The sequence below is a fragment of the Corythoichthys intestinalis genome, chromosome 1 (genome assembly GCF_030265065.1).
Source record: "Corythoichthys intestinalis isolate RoL2023-P3 chromosome 1, ASM3026506v1, whole genome shotgun sequence".
Taxonomy (NCBI): Eukaryota; Metazoa; Chordata; class Actinopteri; order Syngnathiformes; family Syngnathidae; genus Corythoichthys; species Corythoichthys intestinalis.
Window position 1 is genome coordinate 24542638 of NC_080395.1, and position 25986 is coordinate 24568623.

A 25986-nucleotide genomic window follows, 5' to 3' on the forward strand; every position below is an offset into this window, starting at 1 on the left:
TGACTTCAAATAAAAACTGGTGTGGACATCAACTTCCGCACTTTCAAACGAGACCAACCAGCAGCACGTGGGTGATGTAACTACAGCGTGACGAAGCTTCAAAGACGATATGCGTAAACGCGTCGCTGCCGACACGTTCGGTGTTAAAGGGTTAATAGGACGCTCGCAATAAGCATTAGCCTAATGCTAACGTGATCGCTACGGCGCATGCGCGAACCGACACCATTTTCTCTGCAACGATAACAGCAGATATAGATATGTATGTATGTGTTGGATTAAAGGGTAAAATATATATATATATATATATATATATATTTTTTTTTTTTGTGTGGGTGATATATATATTTTTTTAACCATCCAGTGTTTATACCGTAGATAGAAGTAAACACAATGCCTTCAAATGTTGAAACCATTTCATTGTACATGTGTAGAACATAAACTTAGACTATACTCACATATGTAAATATACGACTCTGACTTCGTTCATTTTTACAATAACACTTGTTTCTTACATACATCTTATCAAAGAGTAACTAAGAAGCTATAGACATCTGAAAAACCTTGTATGTTATAACAAAGTCTGAAATAGGCATGTGCCGGTATGAAATTCTGACGGTATGATAACCTTAAGCCAAAATATCACGATTTGACGGTATCACGGTATTGCAATTACAGCTCTAAAATATGTTACTTGAGATATCTAGCCGAAGTATTCCCAAACCAGAGATTTCATTTTCTTCGATGGGGGAAAAAATTTCAGGAGTTTGACCTCCTCCAGCCAACGTGTAGCACAGCTGACTCACGGACACTGAGCAACAACCAGTGGGGGAGAGTTGAGCCTTGCAGCTGCAAGCAAGGGATTTCTCCATGCATTTTTGGGACATAAAAAATAGCAAATATCTTAGGGGACTGTATGACGGAAAACTTTTCTGTTTTTGAAACCTTGATGTTTTCATACCACGGGATACCTTGAAACCGATAATCGGCGCATGTCTAGTCTGGAACGTTTAAGTAAAGTTTTGGGCTTATTTTTTTAAAGCGTTATTGGTCTTTGAAGGGTTTAAGGTACATAAGGAAAGCACTTTTTAAATTGTTGAAAGACATTAAGTTGTATAGATTGAAAGGACAGAGGAATGAGTGCTGCACATTTTGTACATTAGGTGGCAGTATGCACCTGAAAATAACTTGCAATCCACCATTAATCACTAGAAGAATTTTAACGCGCATGCGCAGTACGGCTACCCAATTGCGACCGGGTGTTTACATGACTGGGCCACGTCACTTCCCCCGTGTGCTTGATGCTTATAAGTGCGAGAGATTCGGACATATAAATTAATTATTTTTTTGAATGGTCTGGCATGTGGGTTGAATAATAATATTTTTATATGTCTGAATTTAACATAAAAATCACCTTAGGGACATTGCGGCACAGCAAAAAATCTTTTGATTATTGGTGGATCGCAAGCAACTTTCATGTGCATACTGCCATCTAGTGTACTAGAATATGTATACGTATCTAGGTCTCCCGTCATTGCTTGAGAGAAAATGGCGTCGATTCACGCATGCGGAATAGCAATCCGTCGTGATCTGGTAGCCCGTCATGATTGGGTAGTGACAATGATCACTCAGCACTAGGAGTGGTAACCTCTTGGTACTTCACGATATGATAAGATTTGCGATACAGAGCTCACGATAACGATGATCTGACGATATGGCGATACAACGATTATCAATACATTGGTCATTAAATCTTTCTTGGATATTCTACAAACAACTAATAAACAGAAAAACAAGCTTCTGCTGTGAATGAGTTTCACTTGTAGACGTTCAATCCTTTTGAAGTGGGAGGGATGGCAGCGAATGAACAAATGTTCATTCGCTGCCACCCTCCCAGTTCGAAAGGATTGGACGTCTATGGCCGGTAGTGGCAGCCAATGCCAGCCATGCCAGGCAACGAGGTAATTTTGGGCCATTTAAGGTCATTTTCCTGTTGATTTTCAGTTACTTCCTGTTAATTTTGGGGTATTTTATAGTTCTCTTCCTGTTAATTTTGAGTTACAGAACAGGAAGTGACCTGGGAATCACCCAAATGAATAGGCAGTGACTCAAACTCAACAGAAAATGACCTGTAAATGACCTAAAATTAACAGCGAGTGACCTGTAAATGCCCTGAAAATCGGACCGAATGACTGTCAACGCTCTGGTTTCGAATGACCGAACGTTCCCAGTCTAAATGGATTGGGCGTCGAGCACTGTCAATGCAGCCTTAGGGTTAACTGAGACACTGTTATGATGGAAGATTTTGGTAGCAACTTGTTTGTTCATTTTAATTTTTATTTTAGACAATGACACCTTTTTAAAACAACATCTCGATTCTTGGCAGGAGCATATCGATAACCTTTTGGGATACAAAGTATCACGATACATCACCATTTCGATATTTTGTCACACCCCTACTCAGCACAGACCTTTAAAGGCTAGCGCAACATTGCATATTCTCTCTTGCCAAGATAAGTAAAGAAATTTTACCGTGTGCGTTTCAAAACAAGTTAGGCTGGAGGGGACACTGGTGAGTTGGGGGGGCAGCACATCACATGAGTGACACAACCAGACACTGCTACGATGCAGGCTAACTGCACATTAAAATGTTACACATTGTGAACACGTGATGAATACTATGGTATATTTTCGTTAGCCTGGTACTCCAGACTCACCGCTGTTCCAGCTATTGAGTCTGGCCACCATTAAGCGGATAAAATTTCCAGGGTGGAGCAAGCCACAGCAAACAGACAGCGGAGTGGACCAATCAGCGACGGGCGGGACGAGGGACTTGCGCGCGGAAGTAAACATACGAGGAAAGCGGAGTTTATTCAACATGGCTAGCGCGAGACAGACTGTTGTCAATGACTTGTGTCGATGTGTTTTTGTTAATTTAAAACTGATTTTACCGTGGGTTGGAACATATTCTCGGCTCTCCTGTTCGCCATCTGTGTTGTTGTGGAGATGACTTCCGACGCGGAAGAGAGACGTTGCTCGTTAAGAACACGTCACGCAAATAAACGAATCTGATTTGTCGATTGATTTTGTACTTGCTGTTAATGGGCTGGGTCCCAGACTATACTCTCAGTGTTTGAAAAACACAGGGAGAACAGTCTGGCCATGCCAGGCAATATTTTCGTCTCGTTCTCGTCTCGTCAGACGACAACTGGCTTTAGTCTCGTTCTGTTTTAGCCTCCCAAGACACATTTTTCTATTTTCATCGTCATGAAAATAATTGTTCGTCTACGAAATATTTTCATTGACGAAAACAACACTGATGTTGACGGAAAGTCAGAACGTTCACATTGCAATAAAAAAATAGAAAGCCTACGGATAGCAGCATGCTAGCAAACTACAAAAATCTGCAGCTCATTCTGGATGTGACATCATCTTCTGTTTGCAGAGTTATTCGCGGGCAAGGCAAAGGTAGCTGAGAAAGGAAGACTAATTAGGATCTAATTTCATTGTGAAACCTTTTCAGTCACTTTTTGGATGGATTTATGTCCAAAATACGATCTGCTATTCTTTTAAAGGCACTTTCTGAAGTATTTAGTGGCACATTTGAAGGAAATTCAGAGAGCTGTCGCTAATGCCTGTAGTTATTTCGCTCAAGGTTATACAACTAACATCATATGATTGCCATATTAAGCCAGTAATTGTGTCACTTGTGTGTAATTATAGCTACTTTGCCAGGATGGAGGCGTTTACAAGCGACAACTTATCCTCAGGTTAGGGCCACACCCACAATTTTATGGTTTACTCTTTTCATGTGTCTGCAGTGGCTCTGCCCCCAGAGAAGACAGACAGCTGCTGCTTAGAGGATAAGATGATGCATGAGCGCGACGGACAATCCCCTGCGGGAACGCACAAGCAGCTCCAATTTGAAGTGAGTTTGTCAGTTTGTTCACAATGAACGGGACTCCCATTATCTTGCAATAGCAAGAAACTAGACCATACATACACTGATGAGGCTTTGCGGTTTCAGGAGCTGGAGTGTGCTGTGTCCGTGGAGGAGGACAACAGACAGGAGTGGACGTTTACCCTCTACGACTTTGACAACAACGGGAAAGTTACCAGAGAGGTACTTGTCTTCTACCCGAAGGGTGGGCTTGAGGAGGAGGGCTTTTGACTCTGGAGACACAAGTCTTTGATCAATGAAAGAACAAGTAAATCAGACAAACATCTGGCAAAACATCTCCACCCTCATGAACATCTGGAATTTTCTTTTATTAATTAAGCCGCAGACCTTAAAGTCGTCTTATTTCACTAATAAAACATCAAAGAATGAGCACATACCTGCACTAAGGCTTGAATACTTCAAGGGAGACGGGACACGTTAACAAACAGCAAATATCTACAAGGCTCTCCTGTACTTTAGTAATGTAGTGAGACAGATTTAATCCAAGAGGATATTAAGGGCAGCTTCAAAAGTGGCATTTATATCAAAGTAGAGATTGTGTTGTGCAATACTGTTCCATCCAAAGCTAAAGCACAGCAAAGGGCTAAATCAGCGTTAGCATGTGTGTTCGTTTTTGGGATCATTACAGAATTGGAGGATATTTTACGTCCTATTTTCAAAGGTCTTGAAAACAAATCTAAAAGTATGACAAGAATTCTTGAAAATATTAGTCTGGAGTACCCCTTAAAGTGCATATTTCTTTTTTTTTTTTCCCTCACAACCCTATTCTGCATATGACCAGAACAAGGCAATTATTATTTTCTTTATTCTAGTACGTACAAAAGTCAGCATTTACGGCTGTTTAGTAGTTAGCGTACTCCTGTGGAAAAAGCCCAAATTACTACAGCTTTGCAAAAATATTATTTGCAAACTTGTTAATGTGATTATAACAAATATTGTAAATATCCAATTATTAATGGAATTCTTTTTTAATCATTGATCTGTGAGCTCATCAGTCCTTTGATGGTTTAAGAAAACTAGTGAACTGCCTGACTATAAGCCGCCACCCACCAAATTTGACACGAAAACAGGATTTGTTCATTGATAAGCCGCATCTGTCCTCACTGTATTATGAGATATTTACACCAAAAGATATTAACCAGTAACACTTTATTTGACAGCGGCATCATAAGACTTAAGACCGTCATAATTATGACATGAGACTGTCATGAGTAGAGGCCGACCGATATATCGGCTGGCCGATATATGGACTATTTTTTCCAACATCAGCCATTCGGCCATTGGCCGATTAACCAAAAAAAAAAAAAAGATTATAATAAGGCATCTGTGTGGGCAACTGTAGCCGCTGCTGACTAATGGTAGGACCCCGGAAGGACCCTGCAGCAGCTTGAATCAGCAGCAGCTGTTTTTTTTGGGGTGTTTTTTTTCCCCTGTATTGTACGATTTAAAAAAAATATTTGCATGAGAGAATATGCAATGTTTTTTTTTTTTTTTTTCCAAAACCTTTTTCGGTATTTACACTCTAAATGTAACTCACGGCATCAGCATTAGCTTTACCATGGAACGCTTCCTCTTGGACTCATTTAATTACATCTCATCGTCACGTCCTGGTGGGTTTAATTGTTTGAAAATAATGTACTGTTCTTGCTGAGTGAGTATACTCATAAAAAGAAGTGCTGCGGTCGTTAGTTTGGTAACACTAGACCGAATTAATCCTTTAAGTCTCAGGTCATCATTGTAAATTTGAAGCTGTTAAACTTGAAGCAATTTAAAAAAAAAAAAAAAAAAAAAAATCGCCTTTCAAAATCCACTTACTTTTAAAAAACCAAACAAACAAAACTGTCTGCCTGAAATATCGGCTGACAAAATCTGCTTGCATATCGGCAATCGGCTGAAATGTTTTTTTTTTTTTTTTTTTTTTTTTTAAAGATATCAGTAGTAACATCGGCATTTAAAAACCCCATATCAGTCGACCTCTAATCATGACAATTAATGTTAATCACAGATGTCATTTATGCTAGGTTCATACCGCAGGTCATAATGCACAATTCAGATTTTTTGTGGTATCTGTTTTTTTTTTTGGCGTGCCCGTTCAGACTGACTTTGTCCATTGAGCCCAGTCAAGTACCACGCATGCACACTAATTCGCAGTCCGAGACGCGCTGAGCAACTGACCCGCATGCGCAGGAACATCAAAACAAATCACTGCACATGACACACACACACACACACGCATACAGACAGTTTGCCCCGACTCCCGGCCGTGTAAGCAATCTTGAAATATTGCTTATTTGGAGCAGAGAGAAAACCGAGCATTCTCATGCTTATCCTCAACCCGTTTTATTTTTTTATGACTGTTGTCAAGTCCTGTCCTTCCCCAAAAGCTGCGTTCAAACTAGGAGTTAACGCCAAAGCACAGCTGCACCACTACTGTAGTGTCTAACTATAGCTAATTACTTTTTTAAAGTAACATGCCCAACACTGCTCTTTTCTGACGTAATTGCTGCATGAATTCCAATTTGGGAGACAGTTCAGACCACTACCACATTCTGAAAAATATTGGCCCAGATCTGATTTAAACCACATACGAAAGTGACCCAGATCGGATTTGAAATGGTCCACTTCTATGCAACTTGTCCCGTTCAGATCGTCAATTTAATGACTCACGCGAGTGAGACGAGAAAAATCAGATTCCTTCATTAAGACCTGCAGTATGAACGTAGCCTTAGTGTCATCCGTCAAATTATCCCACTTTTGAATGGATGTAAAAGATCCGAGCTGGACATAAATGGAGTTAGTGACAAAATTGGCCGAATGACACTTAATAAAATCCGTTATAAGCATTTGTTAATGTCCATGACAGCGTCATGTCATAATTATGGTGGTCTTATGGCAGCCTTATGACGCTGCTGTCAAATAAAGTGTTACCTATTATTCCAAATAATTTTACATATAGCCGCAATTGACTATAAGCCGCAGTATTCAAAATGAGGGAAAAAGTAGCGGTTTATAGTTTGGAGATTACGGTAGTAAGTGAACATCCAAATGTCCTCCAATGCTGGATTGGCCCTTTGATAATTTTGGCCGTTTTGCCTCAAATTTTGCAATAGCTTTATTTCCATTACCCCTAGTATTTCATAAAAACACTCAAATATCAACATTTTTATGATGCGGTTTTTCTGACATTTTGATATTAAAATATATTACAGAAGCACAAAGCACTTTTCAAATTTATACGCCACAGGATGTGATGTAACCAATCAGATGATCCCTTCTCAGTTCTCTCGGGTTAAACACGACATGGTATTGCCGTCTTGCAACTGTTTAACAAGTTCAACGATGATTGACAGATGCCCGTGTGAAGTCTGCTTCTTTGGCCAGATCAAAGCCATTGTTGTGCCGCAGTGACTGAGAGGATCAAAAGGCTGGGAGAGGGAGGGTAGGAGGCTGTGCGCAGACCAGAAAGTGAGGCGTATGTGGATCAAAAAAAAGAAAAACTATCGCACGTGCTTGCGATGGGACTATTGCGCACACGCACATCGCGATGTTTAAACGATATATCGTTCAGGCTTACAAAAGACTGCTTTTCAAAAACTTACACGGAACACGAGGGCTTGGAATAATGCTGACCAGACCATTGATGATGACGCAACAAGGACTGAAAAGAAACTGGAAGCTTATATACACAGGCAGACAAAGGGTAACGAGACAATGAGGAACAGATGGGTGACACAGGTGGACGCAGATTGGAGGATACACAAGGAGCGGTACACCAGGTGAAATCAATGGCAATTACAAGGACACACTAGGACGGACTCAACACAAAACCTAACAACTTAAAGTGATCCTCGATTTTAAAGACATGTAGGCTCTAATAAACCACAATTGTTCTCTTGTATTAAAATATGTCGTTAGAAACACATAAAATGTTAAATCAATGGAAATATTTTATAATATTTAGTGCATATTTTGACCGATAGTTGGCGCCATGTTCTGCGGGCGCGGAGTGATGACATAGATGATATTTTTCCAATCGTGTAGCGTGTGTACAACAACTGTGTATTACTGGCTTAACTCGCAAAGTAAAATGCCACGATGTGCTGCTTATGGATGCAATTTCGAGTCAAATGGAAACAAGGAGAGTGATGCGAGTCTCCACAAATTTCCTGTTGACAAGAAGAGGAGAAAGGTTTGGGAAAATGCCTGTAGACAAGCAAATCTTCCCAAACAACCAAGGCTTTGTTGTCGCCATTTTTCTCCTACCGCGTTTGAGGATTTTAGTAGATGACAACTAATGAAAGATCTCACCGGAGCGGCTAGATATAAGCGCAGACTAAAACCAAATGCTGTTCCAACTATTTTCCTGCACAAGAAGCCTCAGCCTGCTCGGATATCGAGTGAAATGCGCGCAATGAAGCGAGACGGACGAGACACTTTGGCCGCCCTCTTAAGCACCCAAGCCGCTCCTGTCGCTACAGCGGGAGGCGAACCTTCGGGCGAACTGCTAGTCACAGAGGAAGCAAATAATTCACCTCTACTGTCAGTTCATCAGGCAGTAAGTGTGTGTGTTCAGTATTCAGCTAATATGAGTGATGCTGCCACTCAAACTGATCAAAGCACGTCCAATGCAATTCATTCAATGCAACACAAATGTCCCAACCCCATTCTCATCGCCGGAATGGCATAGATGTGAAGTCAAAATCCATTTTAGGGGACTCCCTCTGAAAGCTCATCGCGAGAATGGCAAGAGTGCCAAACAGTAATCAGAGAAAAGGGTGGCTACTTTGAAGATACTAGAATATTACACGTTTTTAGTTATTTCACCTTTTTTCTAAGTACACAATACACACGTGTGCATTTGTAGCAAGTTATAACAGAATTCACCGGCGGAAATTATGTTGGCATGTTGTGTGGTTGGGGGGGGGTTGTACTTTGTGAAGGGAACAGCTGGAAATAACGTTACCTTCTGCGGGTCGCATGCCAGACAGACATTGCTATTTCTTGCAGCCTAAATGTCAATAAAACAACGCGGATTACATCCGTGGTTTGATACTCCGCCTCCTTCCCTGGCTCGCCACACATTCATAGTTTTATTGCCTTCAGTGAGAGTTTATAATGTCAATGGTCAAGAAAATAAAAAGGCACAAATGCCAAGGTGTTTTGGCCTGTACTGTATGTAAAGCATACGACAGCTCTGGATGCTAACAATCTACACAATTATATTGGAATGAGTTTGATGACGCAATAACTCACCTTGAAGATCTGCTGACAAAAACCTGAGTTCTCGAGAACCGACAACATACGCTCTCTCGCTCCGTTGTCATCGAAATGCACTTGCCGCAAGTAACCAGAAGTTTAGCCCAACTCTTGCCTCATCAGGTATTTCTTGCTCTGCATTTCGCCTTTGCTGCTCGTCTTGTGAACGACCGACAGTGCTGACCTGCTCTTCACTTTTCTGCTCTAGTTCAAATTGGAAGGGACGAACCGACGACATGTTGCTAATGAATGACACGCTGAAGTCCGGCAGCGGGATTTGTGACGTCACAGCACTGCGACGTCAACAACCATGGCGAACAATCAGTTAAAATAATTTTACAAATTTTATTAAAACGAAAACATTAAGAGGGATTTAATGTCAAATTATTATAACTCATACTAAGATGTATCTTTTAAGAATTAATTGTCTTAAAACTAGAGGATCACTTTAAAGTAAGTGGAATAAACTGCCGCAATAATCTGTTAACTAGTCATTAACACTCAAAACAAGATGGTGAAAATTATTTGACTAGATTTAAGAAAAATAATCTTATTTAGAAATTATAAATTTGCTGTGTAGCCATGTTTGATTATTTCGCATATAAAGAACTGCACTATATTATGATAGCTAAAAACACATTGCTGATTTGGACAAAAAAAAAAAAAAAACAGTCTGATGTAAAGCCACCACATTCAGATAAAAAGTCTACTGTCAAGAACCCTCTCCAGACCTGTTTAGTCTTCCCTTCCTGCCGGGAAACCTGTGCTTGGTGCCTGTTGAGATCCAAAAGAACACCCAGAAAGTGTTGCATTGTGTGTATGTGAAGCTGTTGCCGGTGGCAGCTAGACTCACGAGACGGCAAATTCTTTCTTCTCCCGCATCTTTTCATGCCATCACGCTACAGAAGTAGTTTTTCTATTGGTTGTCAGGGCCTGAAACGGAAGTGAGCACCAGTTCTTGCATTTTTGTCTCTTTTTGTAGTACAGACCCACCCGCGATAGGTTGATAAAGACCAAATAAACACACATTAACCTAATTTATTTTTTTGTAGATCAGTACAGTAATCCCGCTCTCTGACAATTTCCTTCCAGGACATCACAAGCCTCCTTCATACCATCTATGAGGTAGTAGACGCCTCTGTCAACCATTCACCAAGCAGCAGTAAGACTTTGCGGGTCAAGTTATCTGTGGCTCCAGACTCGAGCCAGCGGTGGAGGAGTTGCACACAGGGAACAGGTACACCTACAGTAGGGCGTCACTCATCTTTGTCGTGGGCCACAACGTTTTCTTCAGAGAGCCGTTATGTTGGCCAAACCATATAAATACTTAACTCACTGGCTGCCAAAATGGATTGAGTATCTAGCGCCATCAATGGCAGAGAAACCCTGATCCATTGACAACTAATGGGTTTACAAATAAATCGACAACCATTTTGATTGTCAATTAATTGTTTACAGACGCCGTTGTCTTATTGTTTTATTTATTCTGCATTTGTATTTATGTTGCTTTTTTATACAGAGGTAAACATTAAATGTTCATGTCAACAATTATTTTGTACATTTTGATTTCATCATTTAAATAATCAGAAAAAAGTAAAAATATTCTCTTTTTATGTACGGGGTGGGGCAGAGCAACTTGTTTCCCAAACTGGCCTCCCAAAGCGCCTCGCATGCATTTTCACGAGCAACAAAATCGCATGGAATGAATTCCTGCACCATAGCTAATTTGTAGGGATGAAATTTCAATTCTTCATGCAGGATTTGTCTCACAGAACGAGCAGACAACCCAAGAGCAGATGCGTGTTTGCGGGCAGACCGTCGGGGATATCTCAAAACACCGTGTCAATGTTTTGGGGTGTCTTTGCTTTTCATGGGAGGCCAGGTTTCTTATTCTTTACATCACTCGTTTCCTTGAAGTTGTTTACCCATGAAACAGTCGACTGCTGGCCAGCAATACGACCACGGGGGGGCAATATTGAAATGTTTACAGAATGCACGTTGCGATGATCTAGCGACCGCTTAAAAAAAATGCCTCAACAGCGAAAGCGCGTTCCAACTTCATCCATGATGCTCACTGGGGTTCTTGAAAACAAACACAAAATAAATAATGCACGTTAAGAACCAAACTTTAAGCCCCACTCTCTCAAATAAGTCCATCCCTACCATCTTCAGAGCAGCCATCGCTTCAGGCCGCCAAATTTAAATAAGCAAGTTGCTCTGCCCCACACTGTATTTATTCTATATGCGGTATGTTTACATTGTTTTTTTCATTAAAAATGAGGGGAAGTCTGTAAAGGTTTTTTCATTTAGGAAGGAAAAAAATTGTAAAGTTGCTCATAGACTTCACTATCAGTTGACGAGACATCTCCTACAGACATTGCGCCACGGCTTCCCGTAGAGGGTTAGCCAGGCAGAGCATCGTGGCAGCTTTCACAGCGATAAACTCAAACACACGCTGCGTTGTAACGCGGGAATTAGGTGGAAACGGGACGTAGGTGTTAGTGCATTTAAGCAGGCAGGAGTGTCTCAAGAGTGATTTGGTCGAAGATTCAAGGTAATTAATATAAAATATAGCACCATGCATGCACTTTGAAATGTTGAGAAAAAAATGATATGAATGGAAAAAAATAGGGTAACTTTAGCTTGAAACATTTACGTAAAATGACTGATAACTGGCCGGTTTTTTGCTTTTAACTCAGAATCTAGACTGTTTTACGTTCATATCTATAGAAATTCCAGGATTTACACATTTATCGACAAGAATTTTCAACTTAAAATGTTCTTTGTTTTGTGATGGCTGCCACGTGGGATTTTGTATCCATACAAAATAGCGTAACTTTACATTCTAACAATCAGGTAATTTTCGGCCAATTGTCTGTTTTTTGGTAAAAAAAAAAATAATAATGTAATTTTGACATTTCTGCGTCCATACACAAAAAAGATGGCTTCTACCTGTTTTATTTTATGTAGCATTTCAATCTAAAAATGATGAGGGCTTCAGAATTCAACCGAAATAAGTTAATTAAGATGATTCTGCATGCTTTCCTCAAGTATTAAGTTTCTGATGTGAAAATTGAGTGATTTATTATTAGTTGTTGAAAACCTATGTCAAAATTGAACTAAATGAAAAATATTTAAGTCACTATTTCGGGCAAAAACCTATATGGTATGTTAAATAATGCTATTGATCCAGAAAATATAGGTGATTATATCTGAATTTGGTAATTTTCGTGTATGTACCGTAAAATCTGAGAATTTTATAGCCATTTTAAGTTTTGTTATACTTGTATAAAAAAGATTTATTCGGGATTTTATTAGGGAACGACTTTGAATTTTTTTTATATCGCTGCTCATGGAGACTCATATATGCCTAAGGGAGGTGCCCGTTTTGGTTTTAGGGTCGCTAACGCCCTTGGTTTTGAAAAATATTTGAATTTTATGTTTTTGAAAATAGGCCCCCTACGGAGCGGCCCTGAGCTCCGTTTCCCGTCAACTGATAGTGAAGTCTGAGTCTCTTTATTTTTTCACCCTTTTATGAAAGGCTACAGAAAGTTTATATACTCTTCATTTAAGCACAAATCATGAAGTTGATCCAGATGATTTACTTTCACGGACCACACAAAATCATATTGCGGGCCAGATCTGGCCCCGGAGCTATCAGTTTGACACCTGTGACCTACTAGTTTCTATAAAAGTGTACTTTAGAGAAAGAAAATAATGTAAGAAGTCAGGATAAAGGGGGGTTACAGAACATGGGGAAAAAAGATTTTGGTTGCGGAAGGACGAGGGAAAATTGACCAAAGGAGTGATTTTTGGCGAAATGTTTGAAACATGAATTTTGTTTAAAATCCATAAAACAAATCAGATAAAATGGTCAAAAGATGAGTTCATTTCTGTCAAAAGTACCCCCCCCCCAAAAGTCTAAAAATAAAAAGTCAAAAATTGACCAAAAAAATCTGTAAAAAAAAAAAGTATATATATAATAATAAATAAATAAATAAATAAAATGTTTGTCAAAATTATAAATGCTGCAAAAAATATCTGGCAACATTTACCTTTCCCTACAACCCCTCATGAGGGGAAAAAGTAGCACAAAAGCATAGACGCCTGTATTTTTACCCACTGCCGTCCTGTTGTTCCAGTTATAAATACGCCTCGAGAGATTCCGACATCGCCCGTTTGCCTTTATGCTAATTTCAGCCCGCGTCAGATCTGGCGTCTTTATTGTTAAACTATTTCTCAAGTCTCTTCTAACTATTTTTCCCTATTTGATTTAGAATATGCTAGGAGTTGAAAATAGAATAAATGAAGCATTGTTTTCGTCTTTTTTCCCCCCTTCCTCATTCTCTGTAAATCTTCAAAGTAAAAATCCGAAACAAAGGTTGCTTTCTTCTTGCGTGACTGTTATTGTCTATGTGTGACTTTGTGTGTGCTTGCTCTCATTGATAATAGCCTTCTGTATTTCCCCCTCATACAGATGCGTCCCACCCCAGAGAGCGAAACGACAAGTGCGCCGAAGACCCCAAGAGTGCAGACAAGAAAAGTCGAGCGCTGATAAGGTACTGTATATCCACCCATTTTGCTCTTTGTTGTTGGAGAAAGTTCCTGAGATTCGTAATTTTCCCCAACAATGGAGTTCAAGGGATCACATGTTTTGACTGTGACCAACTTGCTAAATGAGAGGTACTGCCCTCTTTGAACAGGCGCCACCACAGTGACCAGCACAACCACGCCCAGCCGGGCTCTCAGCGCAACTGTGTAGACGAGAACCTTGAGCGACGGAACCACTACTTGGACCTGGCCGGCATCGAGAACTATACATCCCGCTTCGGAGCTGGTCAGTGGAACTCGACTCATGCTCTTGAGCTACTTTATAAGTCCACTTTATTTACAAAAGCGCCATTAACTAGAAAAAATCTGAACTAGTGCCAAACATGTGCATTTTTGAAAACATAAAAACAATCTAGTCGCACCAGACAAAAAAAATGCGCAATGAAGAGGGAACAAACACACACAGTATAAGTCTGACAGGAGTATAAGTAGCATTTTTGGGGGAAATTAATTTGATAAAACCCAACAACAGACATGTCACCTTTGAAGGGAATTTAAAATAAAAATAGAATATAGAACTAAAGGCTGAATAAATGTACAGTTTGCCAACGTCACATGACCCATAAACAGTGTACTGAGAACATGCCCGGTGGATAAACATAGCATAGCGATTAGGAGTAGGGATGTATCGAAAGCAAAATTCTTGGCCGTAAATCAGTATACATCTCGCTAGGGCTGCAGCTATCGAATATTTTAGTAATCGAGTAATCGACTGAAAATTCTATCGATTAATCAAGTAATCGGATTAAACTTTTTTTTTTTCAGGTAAAGAGCAATTACAAATATAGATGAGAAAACAGGAGATTTCATCTAATATTGAACCATTTTCAGTCAATCAATGTCTTTATTTTCCAATGTACATTGTTGAAAACAGTCAACAATTGCATCTCAAATGTGACAAAAAAAACAAACACAAAAAAGTCTTAATTCACTGCTTTCACTCAAAAAACTTTTAGAGCTTATAAAAAAAAAAAATATTTCTTACCTAAAATCGTCATAACTAGGCAGGGGTCGCGTTAACCGAATATTTTCCGTCGTTGACCGATTTTTTAAAACGGTGACGGAAAAAACTGAAGTCCATCCGTCATTTTGACCGGTTGCAATTCACACCCCAGACCACAGGGTGGCGAATGAGCATATTAATTAGCTATTGTCTCTCTTGATGCATGACGTCGTTGGCCTTACTCTGAAAAAATGTCAAGGCAACTGAGTGTCCGAAGTTTCTTCAAAAAGCCCCAAAACGACGATGGTGTTGATAAAAGAGGTGAAAAAACGGGGACTGCACAAGCGGGCACGCAATTCAAGTCCATCCGCACCAGGAGGAAAGTGTGAGACTACGTTCAGGCCACAGCAGGTCAACTGTTAATTTCATTGTTCCATATGCTACATATGGTAGGCTACCTACTTACTGGGGCCTCAGTGACGTTTCTTATTCTCGCTAGATGATTATACAACTTTAACATTTGTTAATAATACGCTCTGTGTGTAGTATCATCCATCGCTTTTCCTTTTTAAATGGGCACTTATAAGCGAACGCAAGAAGTAACAACGGGAACATTTTTAAACAGGCATTTCACGGGAGAGCATTTCGACTCTTCGGCCAATCATATAGCGAGAGCGAGTGGATAGTGAGGGGACTGCGCGCGGCTCTTAAGTGTCTCTGTCACGTGACTGTCGTAGCCGGTAACGCGCTCGGCCAAATGGACACACAAGTACGGAAGGTGAATTATGCCAAACAAAGGGTCACCACAATGTCATTATCATCATTTCAAAAATTTAAGTGACGGGTAAAAATAGATTATGACCGGATTTTTATGATCCTGTCAGTCAAAATGACAGACAACGAAAAAGTCTATCGCAACCTCTGTAACTAGGGTTGTTCCGATCATGTTTTTTTGCTCCCGATCCGATCCCGATCGTTTTAGTTTGAGTATCTGCCGATCCGATTGCTTTTTTTTTGCTCCCGATTCAATTCCAATCATTCCCGATAATTTTCCCGATCATATACATTTTGGCAATGCATTAAGAAAAAAATGAATAAAACTCGGACGAATATATACATTCAACATACAGTACATAAGTACTGTATTTGTTTATCATGACAATAAATCCTCAAGATGGCGTTTACATTATTAACATTCTTTCTGTGAGAGGGATCCACGGATAGAAAGACTTGTGACTTTGTATATTGTGACTAAATATTGCCATCTAGTGTATTTTTTGAGCTTTCAGTAAATGATACTGCAGCCATTCAACCCAAATGCATGATGGGAAGTGGAACCATGACTGTGCGTAGTGCTACCAATTGATATATCTTCTCTGCGTTGGGAAATAACATAAGGTGTTAAGATAAAGATCAATTGCTACCTTGCTTCCCCACATTGATTCCCATGATATTTCTAATCGTAGGGAGAGGGATTGTAAGGCTTTAGCCTATTAAAAAAAGGCTCCAAAGGCTGCCAAAATTAACTCTACCTATTGTACGCTGCCTTTTATCTCTCTATATAGGTAAAACGGCGCCATTACAGATTGAGCGCGACAATGCGAGAGTTGATCGTGCAACGCATGCATTAATTGCGTTAAATATTTTAACGTGATACATTTTCAAAAACATTAATTACCGCCGTTATCGGGATAAATTAGATAACCCTACCTTAATCCTAAACTAAAGACTCTGGATGAGTGTAACATTATGTCTGTAACGTTAAGTACTATTAAAAAAAACGATTTAATTAAAAAATATATATTAGGGCTGTCAAAATTATCGCGTTAACGGGCGTTAATTAATTTTTTTAATTAATCACGTTAAATTATTTGACGCAATTAACACAATTTTTCTTTTAAGAACTACAAGTCTTTCTATCCATGGATCGCTTTAACAGAAAGTTAATAATGTTAATGCCATCTTGTTGATTTATTGTTATAATAAACAAATACAGTCCTTATGAACCGTATGTTGAATGTATATATCCATCTTGTGTCTTATCTTTCCATTCCAACAATAATTTACAGAAAAATATGGCATATTTTATAGATGGTTTGAATTGCGATTAATTACGATTAATTAATTTTTAAGCTGTAATTAACTCGATGAAAAATTTTAATCGTTTGACAGCCCTAATATTAAAAAAAAGGCATGGCCGATATTTTTTTGCCGATTCCGATACTTTGAAAATGACGTGATCGGACCCGATCGATCGGGACATCTCTAGTCATTACGCTAGATAACACACATCACTTAAAAAGAAAGCCCGCAAACAGTTTGCTGAAGACTTGTCAACAAAGAAAAAAGATTACTGGAACCATGTCCTATGGTCTGATGAGATGAGCGGGCTTTCTTGTGTACTGTCTTCAAAGAGGTTTCCTCCTGGGGTGACAGCTATGCACACCAATTTGATGTAGAGTGCGGCGTATGGTCTTAGCACTAACAGGCTGACCCCCACCTCTTCAATCTCTGCAGCAATGCTGACAGCACTCCTGTAACGAGTCACATGACATTTTGGAGGGAAAATGACAAACAGTACTCAATTAGGACATTAAGGGATGTACGTAGTTTCCAAGGGGTGTACTCACTTTTGTTGCCAGGGGTTTGGATATTAATGGCTGTATTTTGAGTTATTTTGAGGGGAAAATAAATTAACTCTATTATAGGAGCTGCACACAGACTACTTTTCATTGTGTCAAAGTGTCATTTTGTCAGTATTGTCCCATGAAAAGATATACTTAAATATCTGCAGAAATGCGAGGGGTGTACTCACTTCTGTGATACACTGTAGCTTGATGTAAGAATCTGTTTTCGTTCTTTTTCCACGAACAGAACAAAGCAAAACATCTAAATTACTTTAGTGTTGCTTTACAGTGGGTGATATAATTACACTTTCACTTGATGCATGGACACACGCACCACAAATTGAACTTTGCACACAGGCAATTTAAAAAGTTAATTTTCTGTAGTATGTATAAGGAGCACATGCAGAAGCCAGCCCCACATTTTGTGCGGTTTGTTTAAAAAAAGACCAAAATAAACAACCCAACATCTTTTTCACAGTGATATTGGGTTTTATTGCAGGGTGTCTGTGGCTACTGAAAAAAAATCCCCAAATTAGAATTTCCAAAATGAAGGCCTTAATTATCTTTAAACATGGTACATAATCCTTAAATCCATCCTTCAAAGACCTTAAAGATGTATCGTTAATTAATTGAAGAGTGCATCATATACTCATCCCATTTTTTAAATGACATTAAAGACTTAAATCCTGTCTCTCAACAGTGAAAACACACCCAAAGAAAAAAACATGAATATTGAGTATCTAAATTACTTTGCTGGAGGTTAATTGAAATGAGTTTCCGTAATTTTTGGACTATAAACTGCTACTTTTTTCCTTCATTTTGAATCCTGCAGCTTATAGCCCAGTGCTGCTTAATTCTTCATTTATTTGGGTTACATTCAGAAGTGAGATAATTTGCCGGATAACACTAAATGACATCTGTTATAAGCATTCATTATTGCTCATGACAGTGTAATGTCGAGAGGTGTGCGAAATTTCCGATTCTTAGATTATTTGCGATTCGGCCGTGGAAGATTCGAGAACGATTCACAAACATCCAAATTCCTATTATTGAAATATGTCGAGTAAAGCGGAAGTAAAACACACTCAGCGCGCCGCGCGGTCTTCAGGACGCAATGAGGAACGGAGCGAGAGTAGCTAAACATCATGCTTGTCATTACCCGGCCCCTCGGGTAATGCCAATGCTCAACTCACGGCTCTAGCTCAACTCATGCCGCGAGACAAAAAAAACAACAACATACCTGACTGCTGCCAACAGCTGCTACAAAGTACATCCACATACTGGCACAATAGATACATTTATATAGGACTAGATGCACTGTACAGAAAGCTAGATGCGGCGTTAGTAAACGGCCGCCATCTTAAAGCAGTAGACTTCCCTGCAAGGCTGTTGTAGCGAACCTTCCAAGCGGACCTAATTTACTTTTTATTATTTTTATCTAAAATACTCCTAAATCGGTAAAATATTGACTTGAATCTATCTTGAAAATAGTTTTAAAACTTTCACATGTCGAAAGTAGACAAAAGGGAAATTATAGAATAACGGGAGCAATTTTAACAACTTTAACGGTTGATTCACAACATTAAATTAATTGAATGTAGTTTAAAGCTGCTGATACAGAATGGGGATTTGAGTATATTATTTATTGTTTTTAACTGTTAACTTGATACTGAAATAGTCGTTTATTTAAGCCTGCGAGGCTTTTTTTTTTTTTTTTTTTTTTTTAAACAGTTTTTGTAACTAATGTACAAAACATTAAAAGCAGCTAATAGCGGGGGGGGGGGGGGGGGGGGGGGTGTCATCAATAATCACTTTATAATCGAATCGTAGCCTCTGAATCGTAATCTTAATCGAATCATTAGGTGCCCAAAGATTCTAGAACTAGCCATTAATGAAACAACTGGAACAGTAACTGAAGAAATAATTAGCACAGAACATGAATTTTGATTGTTATTTCCATCTGTAGCGCTGCAATGCATGCTAAGAGGCATGTTGGACAACAACAGTGTTGACAGCAGGTGGCAACAGAGGTTGACTGTCTACCCCAAGGGACTGTCTACCCCAAGGGTGAAATGAAGCTTCTTGAAGCAATGAAGCTTTGTAGCCAATTGGTTCAAAGCTTCATGGTGGTTCGTTTGGTCTTATGACATTCGTATGATGCCGCTGTCAAGGTGTTACCAGTTAATCTTTTGGTATAAATATCCCATAATACAGTGAGGACAGCTGCGGCTTATAGTCCAGTGCGGCTTATCTATGAACAAATGTCGTTTTCGTGTCAAATTTGGTGGGTGGCAGCTTATAGTCAGGTGTACCTTATAGTGCGAAAATTACGCTAAATAAGAAACATAATTTAAAGAAATGTCGAAAACACACTACACTAGAGGTGGGAATCTTTGGGCACCTAACGATTCGATTACGATTCAGAGGCTACGATTCGATTATAAATTGATTATTGGTGACACCCCTCCCCCCACTATTAGCTGCTTTTAATGTTTTGTACATTAGTTACAAAAACTGTTTAAAAAAAAAAAAATGCCTCGCAGGCTTAAATAAACGAGTATTTCAGTATCAAGTTAACAGTTAAAAACAATAAATAATATACTCAAATCCCCATTCTGTATCAGCAGCTTTAAACTACATTCAATTAATTTAATGTTGTGACTCAACTGTTAAAGTTGTTAAAATTTCTCCCGTTATTCCATAATTTCGCTTTTGTCTGCTTTCGACATGTGAAAGTTTTAAAACTATTTTAAAGATAGATTTAAGTCAATATTTTACCGATTTAGGAGTATTTTAGATAAAAAGTTAATTAGGTTCGCTTGGAAGGTTCGCTACAACAGTAGCAGTACAGCAGGTAAGTCTACTTCTTTAAGATGGCGGCCGTTTACTAACGCCCGCATCTAGCTTTCTGTACATCTACTGCTAACACCACCGAGTCTATATTGCATCTAGTCCTATATAAATATGATATCTACCGTAACATTATGTGGACGTACTTTGTAGCAACTGTCGGCAGCAGTCAGGTATGTTGTTGTTTTTTTTATCTCGCGGCATTAGTTGAGCTACTCCGTGAGTTGAGCATTGGCATTACCCGAGGGGCCGGGTAATGACAAGCATGATGTTTAGCTACTCTAGCTCCGTTCCTCATTGCGTCCCGAAGACCGCGTGGCGCCCTGAGTGTGTTTTACTTCCGCTTTACTTGACATACAGTGTTTCAATAATCGGAATTTGAATGTTTGTGAATCGTTCTCGAATCTTCCACGGCCGAATCGCGAATAATCTAAGAATCGGAAATTTCGCACACCTCTACACTACACACTGATTAACCATTGTGTGTTTTTGTATCACAGCAGCTACAGAGCAGTCTAAAGCAGAACCCCAGACCCGCTCATCCAACCAGACCCGCTCCCGATCCCACGAACCTGAAAACGGGCACTCCCATCATCCCCCGGCGCTCCATCATCGGCGTTTGCAAGCTGTCACCGACGCCTGTCTACCGGAGGGCAACCACCCCGGACGGAAGCGAGGCCAAGACTCCGGAAAAGTCGTCGTACGCTCCCCCAAGACTCACAACCGCACTCCCCCGGCTCAGCTTGGCGGCCGTGTGATGCGGAGCAGGGGTGCCCCCGCTCCCCCTGCTCTCCCCAGCCAGACGCCTCCCCACCAGTCATCCGCCCCTTACCGCAAACATAAGCAGCGCTCGAAGGAACACCAGGGATGCCACGCGCTTGGTGCCATTGTGGGGCCTGGGGTTGAAAAGGAGCAGGTGAAAGAGCTTCCTGGAGTTCTGCTCTACGAGGGCCGGCTTGCGCAAGTCGTGCAACGACATGAGCACCACCACCACCATGAACATCACCACCACTACCACCACTTCTACCAGTCCTGAACGGCCACACCCACTTGGGGTCTGTCACACCACTATCTACTCTTTTACCAATCCTGAACAACTACCCTACTTTGGAATATTTCAGAATCTAGACATGACAAAGTTTTGGGGGACCTAGGTAGTTGGTGGAATGGGGTCATACCCTCACTTCTACAACATCTAAGGAAGAAACTACAACTAATTCAACTTGTCATAAAGGGCCAACCCAATTGGGGAACTTCCTAAACGCAGCACATAGAGTGGACCGAAGCATTAGAACACCACCCTCCGTTACCTGCTTTAGGACCGTTTGAAGAGCCATTACCGCTACTTCGACCAGCCCTGAATGCTCACCCACTTGGAACTCTGGGAACATGTTCTCCAAAAAGATGGGTCAGTCTAGTGTGGGTGGCACTAAACTACCACCTCGAACACCCATACAAATACTATCTCTTCTACCAGTCCTCGGTGGACCGTTTTGGAACTTCCAACACAGGAAGTGGGATTAACCCAATTGGGGACCTGTTCACATCTTTTTTTAATATAAGAAGAAAGGGTGCCCCCACTAGAGTACTACCACTTAGAGTTGTGAACAACCGCCCCTCTCTTCCTCGACAAGTGGGGACTCAAGTAGTGACACAGGAAGTTAGGGAAGTATCAGGGGATATGTAATAGAATCAGTGTTAAAGAGAGATTAGAGGATTTAGGACCATAGTAGTAAGGAAGGGCCATGGCCGGGACCACAGAAGGGTCCTCTGAGACCCACTGTCTCAAAACCCTTTTTACATAGATGTGGTGCTAATGCAATGTACTGAGGCCGACCCAGAAGATTTCCAGACCACTAAACCAAGAGCCCGAAACAGGCCTGTGATGTAAAGATATAATGAAGGACAGTGTGTGTGTGAAAATGGTTGTGTGTGTGCGCGTGTGTACGGACGCGTTCACTGCCGTCTGTCGAGAACCACTCTGTGGCTGCGCAAGTATTTAAAGTGGAATATGAAGAATCCAATTTGAGTATCCCTTAATGTTGAAGGTAAGGTTGAAAAACAAAAAACTCCCACATCTGCTGCTACCTCTAATTTAATCCTAATTTTGATTTTTTTTTTCTTTTTCTTTTTTTATTTCAATCTGCAGTAGCGCTCCTTACGTTGACTAACGCTAACTGTATATAAAGTGTTTTTAAATATATATTTGTATATATATACTGTGTATATGTATTTATATACAGTGGTATAAAAAAGTATCTGAACCTTTTGAAATTTTTCACATTTCTGCATAAAATCACCATCAAATGTGATCTGATCTTTGTCAAAATCACACAGATGAAAAAACAGCGTCTGCTTTAACTAAAACCACCCAAACATTTATAGGTTTTCATATTTTAATGAGGATAGTATGCAAACAATGTCAGAAGGGGCGAAAATAATAACTCCCCCCTGGTAGCAATAACTTCAACTAGACGCTTCCTGTTGATGCAGATCAGTCTAGCAAATCGATCAGGACTAATCTTGGCCCATTCTTCTCTACAAAACTGCTGTAGTTATATCAGATTCCTGGGTTGTTTGGCATGAATCGCTGTCTTTATGTCATGCCACAGCATCTCAATGGGGTTCAAGTCTGGACTTTGACTTGGCCACTCCAGAACATGTATTTTGTTCTTCTGAAACGATTCTGAAGTTGATTTACTTCTGTGTTTTGGATCATTGTCTGTTGCAGCATCCATCCTCTTTTTAGCTTCAACTGTCTGACAGATGGCCTCCATTTTTTTCCTGCAAAACATCCTGATAAACTTTTGGATTTATTCTTACATTGATGATTGCAAGTTGTCCAAGCCCCGAAGGAGCAAAGCAGACCCAAATCAACATCTTTCACGGTGGGGATAAGGTGTTGATGTTGGTGAGCAGTTACATTTTTCCTCCTCATATGACGTTGTGTTTTACTCCCAATCAATTTAACTTTGGTTTCATCAGTCCACAAAATATTTTGCCAAAACGTCTGTGGAGCTTCCAAGTGCCTTTTTGCGAACATTAATCAAGCAACAATGATTTTTTTTAGACAGGAGTGGCTTTCGCTGTGGAGTCCTCCCATGAACACCATTCTTGGCCATAGTTTTACATATAGTTGATGTGTACACATCGATACAGTGGGGAGAACACATATTTGATACACTGCCAATGGGAAAACCCATTGACAGTGTATCAAATACTTGTCCTCCCCACTGTATATGACTGTGCCAGTGATTTCTGTAAGTCTTTAGCAGACACTCAAGGGTTATTTTTGACCTCTCTGAGTATTCTGCGCTGAACTCTTGGCGTCATCTTTGTTGGACGGTCACTCCTTGGGAGAGAACCAACAGTACCAAACTCTCTCCATTTGTAGACAACTTCTCTGACTGTAGATTGATGAACATCCAGACTTTCAGACATGGTTTTGTGTCCTTTCCCAGGTTTGTACAAATCGACAATCCTTGAGACCTTCAAGGCCTTCAGACAGCTCTTTTGACCAAGCCACGATGCACATCAGACAATCATTTTCATCAAGAGATTTCTTACCAGGTGTGTGTTTTATAGTGGGCAGGGCAGCTTTAAACCACTCATCAGTGATTGGGCACACACCTGACTTAAAATGTTAGGTAAAAATTGGTTTCAATTGCCTATTTAAGTCTCTTTCGGCAGAGGGTTCACTGACTTATTTTCCCCCTTCTGTCATTTTTTGCAATATATCCTCATTAAAATATGAAAACCTATGAATGTTTGGGTGGTTTTCGTTAAAGCAGACAGCGTATTTTCATCTGTGTGATTTTGACAAAGATCAGATCACATTTGATGGTGATTTTATGCAGAAATTAAGAGAAATTCCAAAAGGTTCAAATACTTTTTCATACCACTGTATACACTATATATATACATGTATATAGTATAAGTGTATGTATATAAATTGTTATGAATTTTATAAGCTTTATTGATAATGTGACATCAGCGCTGTAAAGCTCCGTTTTTTGCTTCCACTTTTTTATGACTGTGCAAAGCCTCCTTTTGTATAATGGTGACACTTTTCGTCTGTCTGGTTTGTTCTCGCACACCCTCTCTTTACACTTTTATACTACATTCACTCCTTTTTTTTTTTTTTTTTTTTTACGACCAAATGACTTAAAACAGTGCTTGACAACTAAGCATATAGGAAATACTTTAAAAGGACATAAACGAGGTTGCAACACCTTGTTAAAAAATGAAGGTTGAAAATTAAAAAGGTTGCTTACTCAAAAAAATGGGCCTTTGCCCATCTGCCGTCACATTATTCACAAATTACACTTGAGTTTTTGTTCTGTATGTATTTTTGTGCTCTTAGGACATTTTTTTTGTTACAATACAGTTCTACGTAATTATATTTTATTAAAAAAAAAGAAAATTGTGCTTAATTTTTGTAAATTGTTCTCAAATAAAATAAAAGTACATGGAAATAGTTAAAATAGTGAGATTTTTTTTTTTTGCTTTGGACTTTTCACTGGAAGAAGAAAAAATGTATTGACTTGTTAATATATTAAAAGCATTTACAACATGTATAAGTGACTTTTCAGAGTATTTTTTGGATTATTTTGAAACAAATGTTTCAAATACCGTAATTTCCCGAATATAACGCGCACTTTTTTCCCCCAAAATCAACTGGTAAACTCATGGTGCGCATTATAAACGGGTACATGGATGGAGACAGAAATATATATGTATTACATATATATATAAACCGATTTTTTTTTCATTGACACGGCCACGTTGTGTTGAAGAAACGTATGCGGCCACCCGTTGCCGACCATTACGGTACGTGACGTCACCGTTTTGTTTCGGTAATACTTCACTCTAATCGGCCAAATGATTTCGTCTGTGTTAAATTCTGCTTTTTTCACTCTTCATAAAGCACAGAATTTAGTTTCTTGAACTCATTTGAGTCGACGTTTATTGCAGCTCCGCAATTCGGACCATAACAAATGTAAGGACACACACTTCTTGTGTCAACTATATCGGTCCCTCGGGAAACTCAAACCCAAATAACAATAGTTCCTTTTGTTACTCTCGTGCTGACAGCTATGAGCTCTCACGGATTTCCGACTTACGTTCTCACTTTCATTTTACCGTATCAATCCATGGAAGAAACATTTATTCATCATGAGGAAACGAGCAAGTTATACAGCAGCCTTTATAACAAAAGTCACATCTGTTTTGTTTTCTCCTAGATTCTGGTAAGTTGGAGAAGTTGTCAAATCATATTATTACCGTAAATATTGTCAGTTCACGTTAATGTTTTGAACTACCAATGTGCTATGCTTGAGCTGTGTTTCACCAGTCAGTAAAATGACATCTCTGTATCTGTACACAAGCTCTGTTTTCTTGTATTCTTCTATTTATTGGTGCTAAAATTAGGGTGCGCGTTATAAACGGGTACAATAATTTCCCCTAGATTTTACAAGTAAATTTGGGGTGCGCATTATACACGGGTGCGCCTTATATTCGGGAAATTACGGTAATCGTAATCCAAAAGTGTGATACAGGATGTTGAACAATTACGTCAGTGATCTGATTTTAACTAAATTCCTTATTTAGATTTGTATTCATTTTTTGGTAACACGTTACAATGAGGGTCCCCTAATTAACATTAGTTAATGCATTTTTAGACAATAACTAAAGTTTAAGTAACATTACAATAATTAATATAATTGCTTATCTAACATTTA

The 25986-nt window shown here is 39.5% G+C and overlaps 1 protein-coding gene across 1 annotated transcript in view; it reads left to right on the forward strand.

Annotated features, from left to right (window-relative positions):
• nkd1 (NKD inhibitor of WNT signaling pathway 1) overlaps window positions 1-22541 on the forward strand; it is a 95799-nt gene extending 73258 nt beyond the window's left edge. Inside the window, exons 5-10 of the mRNA XM_057834652.1 lie at window positions 3819-3925; window positions 4025-4120; window positions 10307-10451; window positions 13692-13773; window positions 13918-14051; window positions 20746-22541. Of these exons, the coding sequence (XP_057690635.1) occupies window positions 3819-3925; window positions 4025-4120; window positions 10307-10451; window positions 13692-13773; window positions 13918-14051; window positions 20746-21281 (1100 nt within the window). The 3' untranslated portion in view covers window positions 21282-22541. The remainder of the gene's footprint in view (window positions 1-3818; window positions 3926-4024; window positions 4121-10306; window positions 10452-13691; window positions 13774-13917; window positions 14052-20745) is intronic.
• Window positions 22542-25986: the final 3445 nt, after the last annotated feature.